Below are 17593 nucleotides of genomic sequence, written 5' to 3' on the forward strand. Positions count from 1 at the left end.
ACAAAATGAGAAACTCAATAATGCAGAGTGCTTCCCTTTAGCTTGCCAGGCTGGCCTCACACCGTTCCCCTGCCTCAGCCTCACAAGCATTGTGGTTATGGGAGCACACCACTACACTAACTGGCTGTGTATTGTTCTTACTGCTTCCCTCCAAGCTTCTTCCCTGATGGGGATGAAGGTCACGCTTTTCCACTGAGGACTGCAGCTTCTACTGGCTGGCTCTTTGCACAGACAGAGCTCTTCTTGAGTGCCAGAAACTACTCTCTATTCCTTCTCTGTCCCCCTCCTTCCTTCTCTCTCTTTGGGGCAAGGCAGCAAAGGCTCTCTCATTGCCACTCCTGTCTACCACTCTCCACCTTGTAGCCTTGAAACAGGATCTCTCATAGAACCAGAGCTCCACTGTTTTGGCTGATTAGCCCTCGAGCTCTTGGCCTCTGTCTTGTTCCAAGGGCAGCTGTGCCTAACTTTTTACACGGGTTCTGAGGATTTGATCTCAGGTTCTCCTCGTGCTTACAAAACAATCGTTCTTACCTATGGAGACAGCAATCCAGCCCCAGCCCAGGCTCTCCATTCCAGCCAGCTAGAGCTTCCTCATCTTTTTGGTTTCCTTCAAGCCTACCCACACATGCAAAAAGCTCTATCCTCAAACACTGACTTCCTCTAAGCAGAGTCATGTTTGCTTGTTTGTTTGTTGAGACAAAGTCTTATGGATGTAGCCCAGGCTGGCCTTAAATTCCTAATGTAGCTAAAAATGACCTTGAACTCCTTTTTTAAAAATATTTTTTAAAGATTTATTTTTATTTTTAAAGATTTATTTATTTTTTTAAAGATTTATTTATTTTTTTAAAGATTTATTTATTTTATGTATATGAATACACTGTAGCTGTCTTCAGACACACCAGAAGAGGGCATCAGATCCCATACAGATGGTTGTGAGTCACCATGTGGTTGGTGGGAATTGAACTCTGGAACCTCTGGAACCTCTGAACCTCTGAACCTCTGAACCTCTGGAAGAGCAGTCAGTGCTCTTAGCCACTAAGCCATCTCTCCATCTCTCCAACCCACCCCCCCTTTTTAATATTTATTTATTTATTTAATGTATGTGCATATACTGTCGCTGTCTTCAGATACACCAGAAGAGGGCATCAGCTGGAAGAGCAGTCAGTGCTCTTAATCACTGAGCCATCTCTCCAGCCCCGATACTGAACGTCTGATATTGCACCTGCCTTCTACCTTCTAGGTACTAGGATCATAAGCATTCACCAGCGTGCCAGCTTTATGTAAAACTGGAGATCAAGCCCAGAACTTCATGCATTCTAGGCAAACATTTTACCAATTGAGCTATATCTTCTACCCAAACATGTGCTTTTTCCCTTGTTTCTCTCTCTCTCTCTCTCTCTCTCTCTCTCTCTCTCTCTCTCACACACACACACACACACAAACACACACACACACTCACACACACACACCTCTATGCCATGTGGGTGCTATTGCCCACAGAGAGGGCAAAGGGGGCACCAAATCTGGAGCTGAGGTAACAGGAGGTTGTGAGCTGGTGTGGATTCTGGAAACTGAACTCAGGTCCTCTAGAAGAGCAGCAAGCAATCATAGCAGTTAACCCACATCTTCAGCTCCTGTGCAGTCTAGGAACTGTGGCCTGGAGTGCCTTCAGACTTCACAGTGTTGGGGTCACAGGTACTACCATACCCAGTGCCATACCTTCCTTAAATAGACTCCTAATGATAAACAGTGTACCAAGAGGCTGAGTGACTTTTCTAAGTCACATGAAGAGCAAGCAAGGGACAGCATTGAGAGGCGATCACCCCAGCACAGAGGGTAGTGGGATGTTTCCAGCTTTGCCAGGCTGCTTAGTCCTCTCCAGTCCTCCCCAGGCCTTGCTCAACAAGGCAGAATCTGTGATCCCTTTGTTAGGATGGAATTGAATTCCCTAGAGTTCCTGTCCCAGGCCTGGCCAGCAACTCCAGTAACCAGAGCTGTGTGAGAAGAAAAGGCCAAGCCACTGGGGAAGCCACACCCCAATCAAGGGTGAGGTCTCAGGTGAGTCATGCCAAGGGCTACTGCCCAGCCCCATCCAGCTCTTCCACAGACCCTGAGCATGTGCTCCCAGCACTCCACCCACCACAGTCCTCTGATTCCGTTTAACACACGGGGCTCCCTGCTCAACTTTCCACATCCAACAGGTGTCCTGGAGCGAGGACACCGCCCTACCTCCATTCTGAGCCTCCAGATATGTGAGATGCACCAGAGTTCAGGGTGGGGCCTTTGACCTCCCTACTTTCCTCTTTCAGGCCCAGATCCTCTCAGATTCCCACAGATGGGCTCCAGCCAGGGAGGGTGGGGCTACCCCTGGGACCATCAGGAGGAACCAGCTACATAGTCCGGTGACAGAGTGGTGGCAGGAAGCAACCTCTCACCTGCTTCTGTGCCTCCAGCTGACTTTAGTAGACCATGTCCCAACACCTGATTCTCCCAGTTGTAATCATGGGTAAGTTCAGAGGACTGGGCTTTAAGAAGCCTGGATACCAACCCTAGAGAGCTGAAAAGCAGGAGATATACCCTGCATCCCTTATGGCAGTAAGATAGCAGAGTAGGCAGAGGAGCAGAGTGTCAAGAGGAAGGACGGGAGGGTGGTGGAAGGAGGAGAGGGCCATACCAGGAGCCCGAGGGATACTGCAGAAGGGGAAAGGGAAAGGAGGCCTGCATGCCCTGGGAAGATGGAACACTGTAAAATAGGATGGAGGGAGAAAGAGCCACACCTAAGTGCATCATCTCTCCAGACTTTCCTTGCCTCCCTCTTGTCTTCTCAGTGGTCAGTCCCATCCCAGGAGCCTTCCAGGACTCAGGTAAGACTGATGGACTGGGGACAGTTGGGTTTAGATGCCTTAGTGTAGGCAGACCAAAGGGCTGAAACAGGGAACTGGGGGACTGAGGGCAGCAAAAGCCCAGGAAGAGCAGGAAGACGGTGCTGGCAGTGTCAGAGTTGAAGTAAAGAGCGTCTTTCTCTCTCTGTCTTCTGTCTTCTAGTGGTCAGTCCTACCCAAGGAGAATTTGAAGACCTAGGTGAGAGGCATGAGTTACCTTCAATCTTGATTTTTGTTTGTTTGCTTGCTTGTTTTTGTTTTTGTTTTATTTTTCTTTGCTTTGCTTTTGAGACAGGGTCTCTCTCTATAGTCCTAGCTATCCTGAAACTCATTCTCTTAGGCCAGGCTAACCTCACACTCACAGAGATCCACCTGCCTCTGCCTCCTGAGCGCTGGCATTAAAGGCTGTCTTGAATCCTAAAGAAGTTTCAAACTGGCGAGGTCATGAGTGAATTGGAAGTGCCCGGGCCCTCCAGCTGTGCCGTGCTCATATTCAGAAGGGCAAACTGAAGGGGTTCAGGCTCCACCACCACCCTCCCCGAGTTACCAGGGTCTCTGGAGTCCGAGGGATTAGGAGAGGAGGGGAACCCTAACCGAGCTTTGACTTCTAGGGGTCTCTATTGCAGACTGCGGCCGCCCTGAGTCCTCTTCCCGCATCGTGGGGGGCTCGGACGCTCATCCTGGCACTTGGCCATGGCAGGTGAGCCTGCATCAAGGTGGGGGCCACATCTGCGGGGGCTCCCTCATCGCCCCTTCCTGGGTCCTCTCTGCTGCTCACTGTTTCGTGACGTGAGTATAGTCTTTGTCCAGGCTCTCTCCTACAGCAAACCCCGCGCTGCAGCTCAACCTTCCCTGCTTATCCTTCCTGCCTGGCAATGCCTCGCTTTCCAGGCTGAATACCCTGGAATAGAAATCTTTCCAACGCTCCCACTGACATCTCCAAGACCTATTTGACCCTTTCAACTTCTACGGTGAACAATCTGGACCTACTCTCTCGCTGGGCTCCTACTGACCCTAGCTCCCCTTTGGCTCTGAGTCCCCAGTCCCAAGGACTGACTCCGTAGGGCCAACCTAGTCCCCTTCTCTCCCCGACACTGGAGCAGGAATGGGACCTTGGAGCCCGCGGACGAATTGTCAGTTCTGCTGGGCGTGCACTCCCAGGACGGGCCCCTGGAAGGAGCACACATGCGCTCAGTGGCCACCATCCTGATACCGGACAACTACAGCACAGTGGAACTAGGCGCAGACTTGGCTCTGCTGCGCCTGGCCTCGCCAGCTAAGCTGGGCCCCTCTGTGCGGCCGGTCTGCCTGCCTCGTGCCTCACACCTCTTCGCTCACGGAACTGCCTGCTGGGCCACTGGTTGGGGGGACGTCCAGGAGGCTGGTAAGTGGGACGCACCACCGCCCTTGCAAGTGTGGGCCCTGAAAGCTGGATCCTCTAGTGGGTTACCTCCTCGGAAGCTGAGCCTAAAGAATGGGACCCAGGCGGAGCTTGGTAGATTTGGTTCTGATCCACGGAAAATTCCTAACCTCTTTTTATGTACCCGAGGTTGCCCGGCCTCGCCTTTTCTCCGTTTTTTTGTTTTGTTTTGTTTTTTCTTCTTTCTTTCTTTTCTTTTCTCTTTTGGATTTAGGTCAGATTCGGGTTCCATCCCAGCTCTTTCAGACAAAGCATTCCCCCCTGCACATTTCCTCCTGTGAAAAGAGGAAAACAGCTCCCTGGGTGTTGGGTGACCGGGCAGAGAAAACCCAAGTAATGCCTATCAGCAGTGGCTAGCACAGTGGTGTTGGAGGCAGACTCTTTTCCATTTTCTACCACCCCTATTACTGGCTGTTACTTTGCCGCTAGTAAACATAGCTATGGGTACATAGCTAGTCTACATCTGCTTGGGTCAGACTTCTCCAGGACTAGGGGCTTTGAAAGGAGCTTTGTGATGGAGATGCCATAGCTGCGACTTGCAGGGGTACCAACAGGAAACGGTGATCACGAACACCTAGGAAATCTTTGTGGAAGGAACCAGAGGGTCCTGACAGTGGGCCTTCACAGCAGGAGATCACTGGGAAGGAGGTTGTGTGGAGAGAGGATGTGCTAAATAGAGGCCATCCTGGGGGCCCTAGGGAAACCCTGGGGTGCTACACTGAGTGGCAGGGCAAAGCTCACAAGGATGCTGAGGGTGGGTATAGAAGATCTTAAAGTCATGCTGAGACTGAAGGACAGAGCAGTGCCAACCAGTGGCACTACCAAGGCCCCCAGAGCACTCTAGCTGAGTTCCATGGACAGGTTCAGCCATAGCTTGACCTCTCAGGATTTTGGTGAGTCTAGAGGGACCTCTTCACATTCCCTGTCCCTCTCTGGCTCCTGAGTCTTTTCACCAAAAGTAGCACGGGCTGGGCTGGTGAGATGGCTCAGTGGGTAAGAGCGCCCGACTGCTCTTCCGAAGGTCCAGAGTTCAAATCCCAGCAAGAGTGTCTGAGGACAGCTACAGTGTACTTACATATAATAAATAAATAAATAAATAAATAAATAAATAAATAAATAAATAAATCTTTAAAAAAAAAAAAAAGTAGCACGGGCTGATTGCAGTGGCGCACACCTTTCATCTCAGCAGTCTAGAGGCAGAGGCAAATGGATCTCTGCGGGTTTAAGTCAGAATGTTCTACATAGGGACTTCCAGGACAGCTAGGGCTACAGAGGGGGACCCCACCCCGTGTTAACAACAACAGCAGCAGCAACAACAACAAAGGTAGTAGCTGTAAGTAGTAACATACACCTAGAGTCCAGAATGATGGCACTGGGGCCCCAGGCTGAGCCTGCAACATCCATTTACTCCTGGAAGTAGCAGGTACAGAGTGAATTAGGAAACTGACCACTCAGGAGCTGGGCTGACCATTCAGGCCCCAGCTTATGCTGCCTGCACTGGGAAGTTACACTGAGGATACAGAGACACAGTGGGACATCTTGGGAGCTAAGTGGGGAAGCTGAGTTAAAACGGGAGTCAGGGAGGCTGGAGAGAAGGCTTGGCAGTTAAAAAGGAGTTGTTGCTGAGCAAAGGACCCAGGTTTGGTTCCATGGACACTCACAACCAACTGTAACTCCACATAACTCCAGTTTCAGGGTATCCTGGGTCCTTCTTTGACCTTTTTTTTTTATGTATTATATGTAAGTACACTGTAGCTCAGTGTAAGTACACTGAGAGCATCAGATCTCATTATGGATGGTTGTGAGCCAGCATGTGATTGCTGGGATTTTAACTCAGGACCTTTAGAAGAACAGTTGGTGTTCTTAACCACTGAGCCAGCTCACCAGCTCCCTTCTTTGACCTTTGTATGCACACACTAGGGACACATGTAATGTGCACACCTACAATCAGGTAAAACACTCACATACATAATAATCTTTTAAAATGGAGACAGAGATGACAGCCATATTTTTGTTGCTGTGTTTTTACTTTTTTGTGTTTGTTTGTCTGTTTGTCTTTCAAGACAGGGTTTCTCTGTGTAGCCCTGGCTGTCCTGGAACTCACTCTGTAGACCAGGCTGGCCTTGAACTCAGAGACTTGCTGTGCCACCATGCCTGGCTAATACCCAGGTTCTTTAAAAAAAAAAAAAAAAATTATTTATTATTGTATCTAAGGACACTGTAGCTGTCTTCAGATGCACCAGAAGAGGGCGACAGATTACAGATGGTTGTGAGCCACCATGTGGTTGCTGAGATTTGAATTCAGAACCTTCAGAAGAGCAGTCAGTGCCACCGCTGAGCCATATCTCCAGCCCAACACCCAAATTTTTATCCTAAAGTCTAGTTTCTGTGTTTGGTAAATGGATATAAGACCATATCCAATACACATGATATTTTTGTGTAAAGGTTGCTCTGGTTTTGAACAAATACCTACTCCACATCAGGATTGACAGCTTGATGGTTTTTAGTGCTAACATATATACATTATTGTCTGTGGACCTTGTATAGTTCACAACCTATAGCATCTGTAACAGCTCTTGCTGGATGCTTACAGGGGCCAAACATAAGAATAGGATTTAGAGAGAAGAAAGAACAACAGGCCAGGCAGTGGTGGTGCACGCCTTTAATCCCAGCACTTTGGAGGCAAAGGCAGGTGGATTTCTGAGTTCGAAGCCAGCCTGGTCTACAGAGTGAGCTCCAGGACAGCCAGGGCTACACGGAGAAACCCTGTCTCAAAAAATAGAAAGAAGCCGGGCGTGGTGGCGCACGCCTTTAATCCCAGCACTTGGGAGGCAGAGGCAGGCGGATTTCTGAGTTCGAGGCCAGCCTGGTCTACAAAGTGAGTGCCAGGACAGCCAGGGCTACACAGAGAAACCCTGTCTCGAAAAAACCAAAAACCAAAAAAAAAAAAAAAAAAAAAAAAAAAAAATAGAAAGAAAGAAAGAAAGAAAGAAAGAAAGAAAGAAAGAAAGAACAAGTGAGCAACAGATAGTGTGGTGGAAGTGGTAGGCTAGGGAGCCATCTTTTTTTTTTTCCCAAGACAAGGTCCCACATAGCCCAAGCTGGCATTGAACTTGCTATGTAGCTGATGATGATCTTGAGTTTCTGATTCTTCACCTCTAGTTCCCAAGTTCTGGGATTACAGGCACATGCCAGTCCTGGGGACTGAGCACAGCCTTTGTGTATGTTAGCAAGCAGCCTGCCAACTGAGCTACATTGACTCGATAGAGGCATGTTGATGGAAATATCTAGGTGGCCTCTGAAAGGGACAAAGCAAAGGTATGGAGAGATGAGTGTTTCCTACCTAACTCACAGTATCTGTTCTGCCCTCAGTCCCTCTGCCTCTGCCCTGGGCTCTACAGGAAGTGGAGCTAAGGTTGCTGGGAGAGGCTGCCTGTCAATGTCTCTACAGCCGTCCTGGCCCTTTCAACCTGACTTTCCAGCTGTTGCCAGGGATGCTGTGTGCTGGCTATCCAGCGGGACGAAGGGACACCTGCCAGGTAAGATCTCCTCGCCCATAGGAAGCACCTAAGCAGTAGATGAAAATTTGAGCCTCATCTTCAATGGAATCTTGTCTGGGGAGTATGGCTCATGGGTTCAGAATGTGCCTAGCACCTAGGAGGTGCTATGTTCAACCTCTGGCAACAAAACCCCAAAGACAGCCAATGGAGCCTGGCATAGCAGGAAGCACCTGTAATCTTAGCACTTGGTAAATAGAGGCGAAGCCAGGTGAACTGCTCAGGGCCTGTCTGAGCTACACAGTGGTCATCCTAAGCTCCCTGAGACCCCAGCTCAAAACAAAGCAAAAGAGTATCAATGAGTAGGACTGGCATAAAGATTAGAGGTGGATGGATGGAAACTAGGACTCAACACATGTACTGTTACCCTTAGGAGTATGATGCAGCAGAGCCCCAGACTCCCAAGTGCCAGTTGCTGCTACATCTACCCTGCATCCCATGAGACAGGCGTTGTGGAACCCAGGTTACGTCTAGTGAGAAAATGAAGGAAGGACAGATACACATACAGCAAAGCTGGGGTTAGATTCCCCACTGTAGCTGGGAACTTTGAGGTGTTCACTGGGCATAGCACAGTGACAAGGTTTAACTAAGTCTTAGTAGGAGGTCTCTGTAGACCAATAGTTTGGGGCTGCAAACTTCTCAGAGGAAGCTGCAGCTGCTAGTCTTTACACACACTGATCAATTGTTTTGGATTCCGGGGTTGAGCTCTGCCACCCATCTTGAGCATGACCCATATGTGGATACAGCTTTGCCAGTATCCCATGGTTCCAAGGCCTTGGAGCCTTTGACCTGGTCTTGTCCACGTCAACAGTACACTCGAGAATTTGCTCACTCAGGGCATCCTCTATTCCCTTTCACAAGTCCAGCACCACCAGCTGTTAAATATTCAACTTTGCCAAATGTTCAAACTTCATATCTGGAAGATGACAATAATATGTCAAGGATTGTCACCATAGTTAATGACCTCACTACGATCTAAAAAGCAAAACCCAGCCTATATAGCACAACACTTGTTGCTTAGTGGGTACCTACAAATAATTATTAAGAAAAATGAATTCTTTTTTTTTACTATTTTTTTTTAGATATTTTCTTTATTTACATTTCGAATGTTATCCCCTTTCCTAGTTTCTCCTCCGAAACTTCTCCCCCCACCCCCTGCTCCCCAACCCATCCACTCTAGCTTCCTGGCCCAGGCATTCCCCTATATTGGGGCATAGAACCTTCACAGGACCAAGGGCCGAATTAATTCTTCACAGAGGGAATGTTCCAGATAATTGGCTGATGGCCAAAACAGTATATTTGAAACAACTTTTTTTGAGAAATTAGCCCAGCATTCATGGTAATGGTGTGAATACAAAATAGATGGTTCTGGGGTTCCAGGACCCATTGACATAGTCAGTCTCTTAAAGTTTTAGATTTTGTTTGAGGCCAGCCTGGTCTACAGAGTGAGTTCCAGGACAGCCAGGGCTACACAGAGAAACCCTGTCTCGAAAAACCAAAAAAAAAAAAAAAAAAAAGAAAGAAAGAAAGAGAGAGAGAGAGAGAGAGAGAGAGAGAGAGAGAGAGAGAGAGAGAGAGGAAGAAAGAAAGAAAGAAAGAAAGAAAGAAAGAAAGAAAGAAAGAAAGAAAGAAAGAAAGAAAGAAAGAAAGAAAGAAAGAAAGAGACAGACAGACAGACAGACTTGGGGTATAGCTCAGCTGTTAGGGTGCTTGGCTTAGCCAGCACCACGGGAGCTGAGCGTGGAGGTCTATGCCTCTGGAGCTGAGCGTGGAGGTCTATGCCTCTGGAGCTGAGCGTGGAGGTCTGTGCCTCTGGAGCTGAGCGTGGAGGTCTGTGCCTACAGCCCCAGAACTCATAAGTGAAGTGGTAGAAGCAGTTCAGCAGTCAAGGCCAACATCAGCTACAGAATGAGTTTGAAGCCAGCTTGGGATTCCTGAGACCTATCTCAACTAAAACAAAACAGAGGAAGGGGTGGGGCTGGGGGCCTGAGAAATTAAAACTGAATCTAAATCTGAATGATCAGAGCTTACGAGTTGTCTGTGGCTAACAGCATTTGCTGCCCTTGCAGAGGGCCAGCGTTCAATTCCCAGGACCATTACAACCTCTTTAACTCCAGTTCCAGGGATCCAACACTTTTCTGACCTCCACAGACACCAGACACACTTGTGGTACACAAACACACATGTAGGCAAAACATTCATATTCATAAAACACTAAAATCGATCTTCAAAAACAGTTGCTTTGGGCCATTAACTACTACTCTCTGTAGCATAGCTCCACAAAATGTTGAGCCTTCTTTTTTTTTTAACATGTCATTTATCTATTTGATGTGCATTGATGTTTGGCCTTCATGTGTGTCTGTGTGAGGGCAGCAGATCCCCTGGAATTGGAGTTCTGGACAGTGGGGAGTTGCTAGATGGATGTTGGAAACTGAACCTGGATCCTCTGGAAGAACAGATAGAGAGTGCCTTCACCTCTGAACCATCTCTCGCAGCCACTTTCACACATTTTATAATTTATTTCGCATGTATCAGCGTTTTGCCTGTATGTACGTTTGTGCGCCATGTGTATGACTGGTGCCCAAGGCAGTCAGAAGAGGGCATCAGATCTCTGGAACTGTAGTTACAGATGATTGTGAGCCACCATGTGGGTGGGAGTTGAATCTGGATCCTCTGGGAAGAGTCGAGAGTGCTCTTAACCATATCTCCAGCCCCAGATTTCTTTCTTTTTTTTTTTAATTTATTTATTTATTATATGTATGTACACTGTAGCTGTCTTCAGACACTCCAGAATAGGGCATCAGATTTCGTTATGGATGGTTGTGAGCCACCATGTGGTTGCTGGGATTTGAACTCTGGACCTTTGGAAGAGCAGTTGGCGCTCTTAACCACTGAGCCATCTCGCCAGCCCCCCCCCCCCCCAGATTTCTTTCTAACTCCTGAGCTGGGTTATAGAACAGACAACATAGAATAACAACGCCCCATACCAATTGTGTGTCCACTCTTTTTAGGTTTTCCTCACTTGATTTCACACTCCCCACTCTTTTTTTTTTCTTCTAAGAACTATTTATTTAATGTATGTAAGTACACTGTCTCCCTTCAGACACACCAGAAGAGGGCATCAGGTCCCATTACAGATGGTTGTGAGCCACCATGTGATTGCTGGGAATTGAACTCAGGACCTCTGGAAAAGCAGTCAGTGCTCTTACCCGCTGAGCCATCTATCCAGCCCCCACACTACCCATGTATTAATGTATTTACTTATTTGTTCATGTATTCATTCATTTATAACCAGTATCTTTCTATGTTGCCCAAGGTGGTCTTTGACTCCTGAACTTAAGTGATTCTCCAGCCTCAGCCTCTTGAATCGCAGGGACTATAGATATAGACACCATACATGCTCCTTTAGCTATTATATTTGCCTAGTTCTACTAGGGTCTTCCTCAGTGAGTATCTCTCAATGTTTTTACATTTATTTATTGCGTGTACATTTTACACTCAATATGACCATTAGCCATTTTTTGTTTATTTGTTTGGAGACAGTCTCCTGGAGCTCAGGCTAGCCTAAAAATAACTATGCCCTGATCCTTCATCTCCCATGTGTTAGGACTATAGGTATGTACCTTGGCTTTAATTTATTTTTTTGTGTTTGTGTGTCTGAGTGTGTGCATATGGAGGCGGTGTTGTATGTGTGTGTGCAGGGGTGCAGGCAGAGGACAACCTCAGGTGTCATTGGACATACAGTCTACCTCCTTTAAAACAGGGTCTCTTGCAGAGGTGTAGTGGCACGTGCCTTTCACCCAGCACTCGGGATGCAGAGGCAGGCAGGGCTTTGCAACTCTGAGGCCAGCCTGGTGTACAAATCAGATTCCAGGACAGTCAGGGCTGTTACACAGAGAAACCATGTCTTGAAAACTTAAAACAAACAAACAAACAAACCAAACAGGGTCTCTCATTGGCCTTGGGCTCACCAATTAGGCTAGACTGGCTGTCTATGCCTCTATAGTAGTGGACTTGCAAGCTCAGTCACTACATTTTTACATGGGTTATGGAAATGGAACTTGGGACCTTAAACTTGTAAGGCAAGCACCAGGTGAGCAAGACCCCTCAGTATTTGATTGATTGATTGATTGATTGATTTTAGAGACTGCACTGGAACTCACTCTGTAGTCCAAGTTGGCCTTGACCTCAGAGATCTGTCTGCTTCTTCCTCTGGAGTGCTAGGATTAAAAATATACAACACCACCTCCCAGCTTTCTCAATTTACTTTTTAAAGGGGCAGAGCTCAGCATTTGTGAGACCCTAGGGTCAAGCCCAGCCCAAAACAAAACCTTGGGAGCTGCAACTTAGAAACCTTAGAAATCCAGCTGGAGAGATGGCTCAGTGGTTAAGAGCACTGTACTGGCCGGGCAGTGGTGGCCCATGCCTTTAATCCCAGCACTTGGGAGGCAGAGGCAGGTGGATTTCTGAGTTCAAGGCCAGCCTGGTCTACAGAGTGAGTTCCAGGACAGCCAGGGCTACACAGAGAAACCCTGTCAAGAAAAAAACAAAAACAAAGAGTACTGTACTGATTTTCTAGAGGTCCTGAGTTCAATTTCCAGCAACCACATGGTGGCTCACAACCATCTGTAATGGGGATCTGATGCCCTCTTTTGGTGTGTCTGAAGACAGCTACAGTGTATTCATATATAAAATAAATAAATAAATCTTTAAAAAAGAAACCTCAGAAATCAGGGAGAGTTTAGGGGTGAATTATTTCCAAGGATCATTCAGCTCCAATGAGACCTTGTCTCCTGGCTTTAGCCACTCTGTGATTCTGTTTTACCGGACTTTCCTCTAATTAGAGTTGTAGATAATACAAATGTGAAGATAGCTCAGGAAGGTTTCCAGAGGTGGCTATATGTTACGCCAAAATGTGGTAAGAATTCTTGAACTAATCTCTGACTTGAGTCATCTATCATTAGGGTGACTCTGGGGGACCACTGGTCTGTGAGGACGGAGGCCGATGGTTCCTGGCGGGAATCACCAGCTTTGGCTTTGGCTGTGGACGGAGGAACCGCCCTGGCGTCTTCACTGCAGTGGCTCCCTATGAGTCGTGGATTCGGGAACACGTGATGGGTTCAGAACCTGGGCCTGCCTTTCCCAGCCAGCTCCAGAAGCCACAGTCAGGACCCTGGGAGCCCAGAGAAGAAAACTGTACCTTTGCCCAACCAGGTGAAGGGCAGATGCACTGACACTGAGCTGAGCTGGGCTGGGCTGGGCAGATAGGAATTGGGGTGGAGGCTGCAGGGTTAAGGATTTCTGCAGACCCCCTGACCCAGGCCTCTCATCTCTTAAGAGTGCGGGAAGGCTCCAAGGCTGGGGACCTGGCCCTGGGAGGCTCAGGTGATGGTACCAGGCTCCACACCCTGCTATGGAGCTCTGGTGTCTGACAGATGGGTCTTGGCACCCGCCAGCTGCTTTCTGGAGTGAGTGAGTGAAAATCCATACATCGGGCACTCTTTCCCCTTTCCCTGGCCCAGTCCTTCCTCTGGGGTGGGAGTTGTACCTCAGTTTGTAGTGTGAAGTCGTGGGAAATATAGAATCCAACGTAAAGCCGGGAGTCTGGCAAGGGCGGGTAGGTGGCTCTGTCCAGAACGCGAGAATCAGAGTAAGGGCGGGGTTCCAGTGTTGGACACAGTATTCCAACCGGGAGACGCAGTCTAAGCGTGGGAAGCTAGGTTTGCATCTTGTATGCGGAATGCGCACACTCCTCAGCTTCCCCACCCAGCAGCCCCGCACCTCTGACAGCTCACCCCACGATTTTGAGACCTGGCGGGTGCTGCTGCCCTTCCGTCCGGAGGAGGAGAGGGTGGCGCGCCTCGTGGCGCACGAGAACGCTTCCAGGGACTTCGCTTCGGACCTGGCGCTGCTGCAGCTGAGGACGCGCGTGAACCTGACCGCGGCCCCGAGTGCCGTGTGCCTGCCCCACCACGAACACTATTTTCTGCCCGGGAGCCACTGCCGCCTGGCTCGCTGGGGACGCGGGGGTGCGCGAGGCCGCGCGGGCCAAGGGCTGGGTGGGGTGGGCGGAGCGGAACCCACGCGGGCGGCCCCATTGACCCCTCGCTGCTCATCTCTCTCCCAGACCTCGCCCCGGGCTCCAGCGCGCAGCTGGAGGCGCAGCTGTTAAACAGCTGGTGGTGTCATTGCCTGTACGGCCGCCAGGGGGAGTCCGTGCCGCGGCCAGGAGACTCGCCGCACTTGCTTTGTCCCGCCTACCAGGAGGAGGAAGAGGCGGGCCTATGCTGGGTGAGCGGCAGGAACTCGTTGCAGAAATCTGGTCCTGATCAGGACCCAGCTGGAGGTGGGAGGAGCTAGAACGGAGAGGGGCGTTCTGGCCTCTGCGTGATGCCAAAGCTCTTATTTCTATTCTTTCTTTCCTTCTTTTTTTTTTTTTTTTTTCTTACCCCAGAAGACAGGGTTCCTCTGTGTATCCCTGGCTGTCTTAGAATTGTGTAGAGGCTGGAGAAATGGCTCAGTGGCTAAGAGCCCTGACTGCTCTTCCAGTTCAATTCCCAGCACCCACATGGCAGCCCGCAAATGCCTGTAACTCCAATATATGACTCCCTCACGCAGGCATACATGCAGGCAAAACACCAATGCACATAAAAGAAAAATACATAAAATTTTTAAATTAAAAAAAAAACAAAACAACTTACTCTGTTGATGAGGCTGGCCTCAAATGAATTCAGAGATCCGCCTGAGTGTGCACCACTACGCTCAGATTATTCCTTTTTAAAAATAAAAAAAACAAAAAAAAAAAAATATGGGCTGGTGAGATGGCTCAGTGGGTAAGAGCACCCGACTGCTCTTCCAAAGGTCCAGAGTTCAAATCCCAGCAACCACATGGTGGCTCACAACCATCCGCAACGAGATCTGGCGCCCTCTTCTGGAGTGTCTGAAGACAGCTACAATACAGTGTACTTACATATAATAAATAAATAAATCTTTAAAAAAATAAAATAAAATAAAAAATAAAAAAAATAAAAAAATAAATAAAAAAAGTGTTGGGATCCAAGCCCGGATCCTCGTGAACCAAGTTCTTTACCGACTGGGCCATCTTCCCAACCTGAACTTGTCAGTTTGAAGAGAGGGTTGAAACCAAATGCACTGCGACTTTAATCCTACCACTCAGGAGGCAGAGGCAAGGGATCTCAGAGTTCGAGGACAGCCAGAACTACACAGAGAAACCCTGTCTCGAAAACGAGACGGGGGGGGGGGGAGAAAGTATTGGGGTTTGACAAGTGAGGGCTGGAGTTTTATACAAATCAGCGCTGGAACTTGGCTTGAAGGGTTCATGCAGGAAAGGAGAACCAGGAAAGCCCTACAAGCTGAGGCTCTATAGGCCTGCAGCCTGCACTCATGTGAGTAATAATACTGTTTTGCTGCAGAAAGATTCCAGTTGGAGCCTTCTGTGCCGTGAGGAGGGGACCTGGTTCCTGGCAGGATACAGAACCCTCTCAGATGGTTGTCTCCGACCCCGAGCCTTTTCCCCAATGCAGACTCATGGTCTGTGGATCCGTCATGTGACTCAGGGAGCTTACCTGGAAGACCAGCTAACCTGGGACTGGGGCCCTGAAGGGGAGGAGACCGAGAAACAGACTTGTCCCCCACACACTGAGCACGGTGGTGAGCAGGGGTCTGTGAGGTTTCAGGGGTTCCTGGTAATTCTTAGATCCTGGTGAGATGTTCAGGGGGCAGCTTTGGGATTCCCACTGACATGGCCGCCTCCTCTCTCTAGCCTGTGGCCTAAGGCCAAAATCCACTCCAGCTGGTGTGTTGTGGCCCTGGCTGACGGAGGTGCATGTGACTGGTGATAGAGTCTGCACTGGGATCCTGGTGGCCCCAGGCTGGGTCCTAGCAGCCACTCACTGTATTCTCAGGTGGGTCTCTCCTAGCTAGGAGGCAAGGTGAGGAAAATTGGGCGAGAGATGAAGGATTCTTGCAGCAGTAGGACGTCATCACGCTTAGGCTCACACAGCCCAGGGAAAGTGCCTGCCATGGGTGTCTTTGTGGGGATGGTTTGGTTTGGTTAGATTTGAGAAGGCAGAAGAGAGAGGAATCACAGAGCAGTTGATGGGGGGTCCTAGAGACCGTGTCAGCCCTGTTCTGCTGGGAAGGACTTCACCAGCTATGGAAGAAATAAGACAGGATGCTGGTTCTTACACTGGTTCCTGTTCTCACAGGCTGGGCTCTACAACAGTGCCCTACATTGAAGTATATCTTGGCCGGGCAGGGGTCAGCTCCCTCCCACAGGGCCACCAGGTATCTCGGTCCGTCGTCAGCATCCGTCTGCCCCGGCACTTAGGACTTAGACCTCCCCTGGCCCTACTGGAGCTGAACTCTCGGGTGGAGCCCTCCCCATCAGCTCTTCCCATCTGCCTACACCCAGGGGGTATTCCCCCAGGGGCCAGCTGCTGGGTTCTGGGCTGGAAGAACCCACAGGACAGAGGTGAGAGTCCTTGGGTCATGGGAATAAGGAGTAACCTCGGGCCAGAACCCTTTACAGTTCCCTCTCCTCTCTAGTTCCTGTAGTTGCTGCTGTCTCCATCTTGACACCACGACTCTGTCACTGCCTCTATCCGGGTATTCTGACTCCTGGAACCTTCTGTGTCCTCTATTCAGAGGGACAGGAGGATCGATGTGAGGTACAGGGGCCTAGGGATCTTGGAGCGGGGAGGGGAGATGTAGTCCTGGGCAACTAGACCCTATTTCAAATAGAAATGGAGTTTCTTGGTATGGGGTTCCAGATAGGATCAAGTATTGTTTCAGAGCTAGACCTTAGAGAGGCCAAAAACCAGGATTCCTAAGGGTGAGATATGCAGTGCTGTGTGATGGGACTTTAGGGAAGAGAACCAGATGGAAGGGTGACAGACTCATTTGGCCTCGGCTCCAACTCTGCAGGTCACCTCAGCACCTCCCCTCCTGTGCCAGACTGAGGAAGGTCCCTGGGTTCTCGTGGGCATGGCTGTTCGAGGAAGCCGGGAGCTGTTTGCAGCCATTGGCCCTGAAGCAACATGGATATCGCAAACCGTGGGAGAAGCCCATTTTCTTCATCTCGGTGGCTCCTCCTACTGGTCTCCTGAAGGCAGTGACCTCTGCCCCCAGGACTTAGCAGGATCTGCAAGCTCCCCTAAGGTTGCTGCTCTGACTCTGCTCCTCCTCCTGGCTCTACCGATCCCTCGCTGAGAGCCTGGCTCCTCTTCACACCACCCAGCAGGGCTGGAATGTGGCTCAACCGGCCAGCTCCCGGGCCTGAAGAGGGCCTCTTCCACCTCTACTGCATCAGCTCTCAGATAATTGGACCTCAGTGCTGGCTACTTTAAATCTAAGAATCCTTGGGGGTGGAGGAGGAACAGACAATAAAAATGTAAATACAGACACGTGGCTTTGTGGCATCTCTTATGCTACAGAGGTGCTGAACACCTCAGAGCTAAGGGGAAAGCCCCAAGGATAGGGCTCTACCCTCTTGGTGACTCAGGTCTTGGGATCCCAGGAAATGTATCCCCTATAACGTGGCAGCTGTTCCCTCATTCCTGCCTCTGGGCGGGGGAGGTTAGGTGGACAGCTGGTTGTGTGTCACCTCTCCATTAGAATTAGTGTCCCCAGCACCTGGAGCATACCTCAGCCCTGGCTCTGTATGTCCCAGACTAGGAGGCCTTGGGATGTGAAAGCTAGCCCCAAATATAATC

At 49.4% G+C, this 17593-nt stretch overlaps 1 protein-coding gene across 2 annotated transcripts; it reads left to right on the forward strand.

Moving 5' to 3' along the window:
- The first annotated feature begins 2264 nt into the window (after nt 1–2264).
- Prss36 (serine protease 36) lies at nt 2265–17256 on the forward strand. Of its 2 annotated transcripts, none has more exons than XM_021168440.3 (15): nt 2265–2506; nt 2829–2864; nt 3046–3081; nt 3509–3671; nt 3986–4266; nt 7675–7841; nt 12824–13073; nt 13198–13327; nt 13617–13888; nt 13987–14150; nt 15293–15530; nt 15643–15784; nt 16088–16353; nt 16428–16549; nt 16806–17256. In XM_021168440.3, exons 1-15 carry the CDS (start codon nt 2470–2472, stop codon nt 17088–17090), a joined length of 2589 nt encoding a protein of 862 aa, XP_021024099.1. In that variant the 5' UTR covers nt 2265–2469; the 3' UTR covers nt 17091–17256. The 2 variants fall into 2 exon arrangements, with proteins under 2 accessions (XP_021024099.1, XP_021024100.1); XM_021168441.2 differs by having other exon boundaries at nt 2266–2506; nt 13650–13888.
- Nucleotides 17257–17593: the final 337 nt, after the last annotated feature.

This window comes from Mus caroli, unplaced genomic scaffold, assembly GCF_978045245.1.
Source record: "Mus caroli unplaced genomic scaffold, Mus_caroli_1 scaffold_8, whole genome shotgun sequence".
NCBI classification, from domain to species: domain Eukaryota; kingdom Metazoa; phylum Chordata; class Mammalia; order Rodentia; family Muridae; genus Mus; species Mus caroli.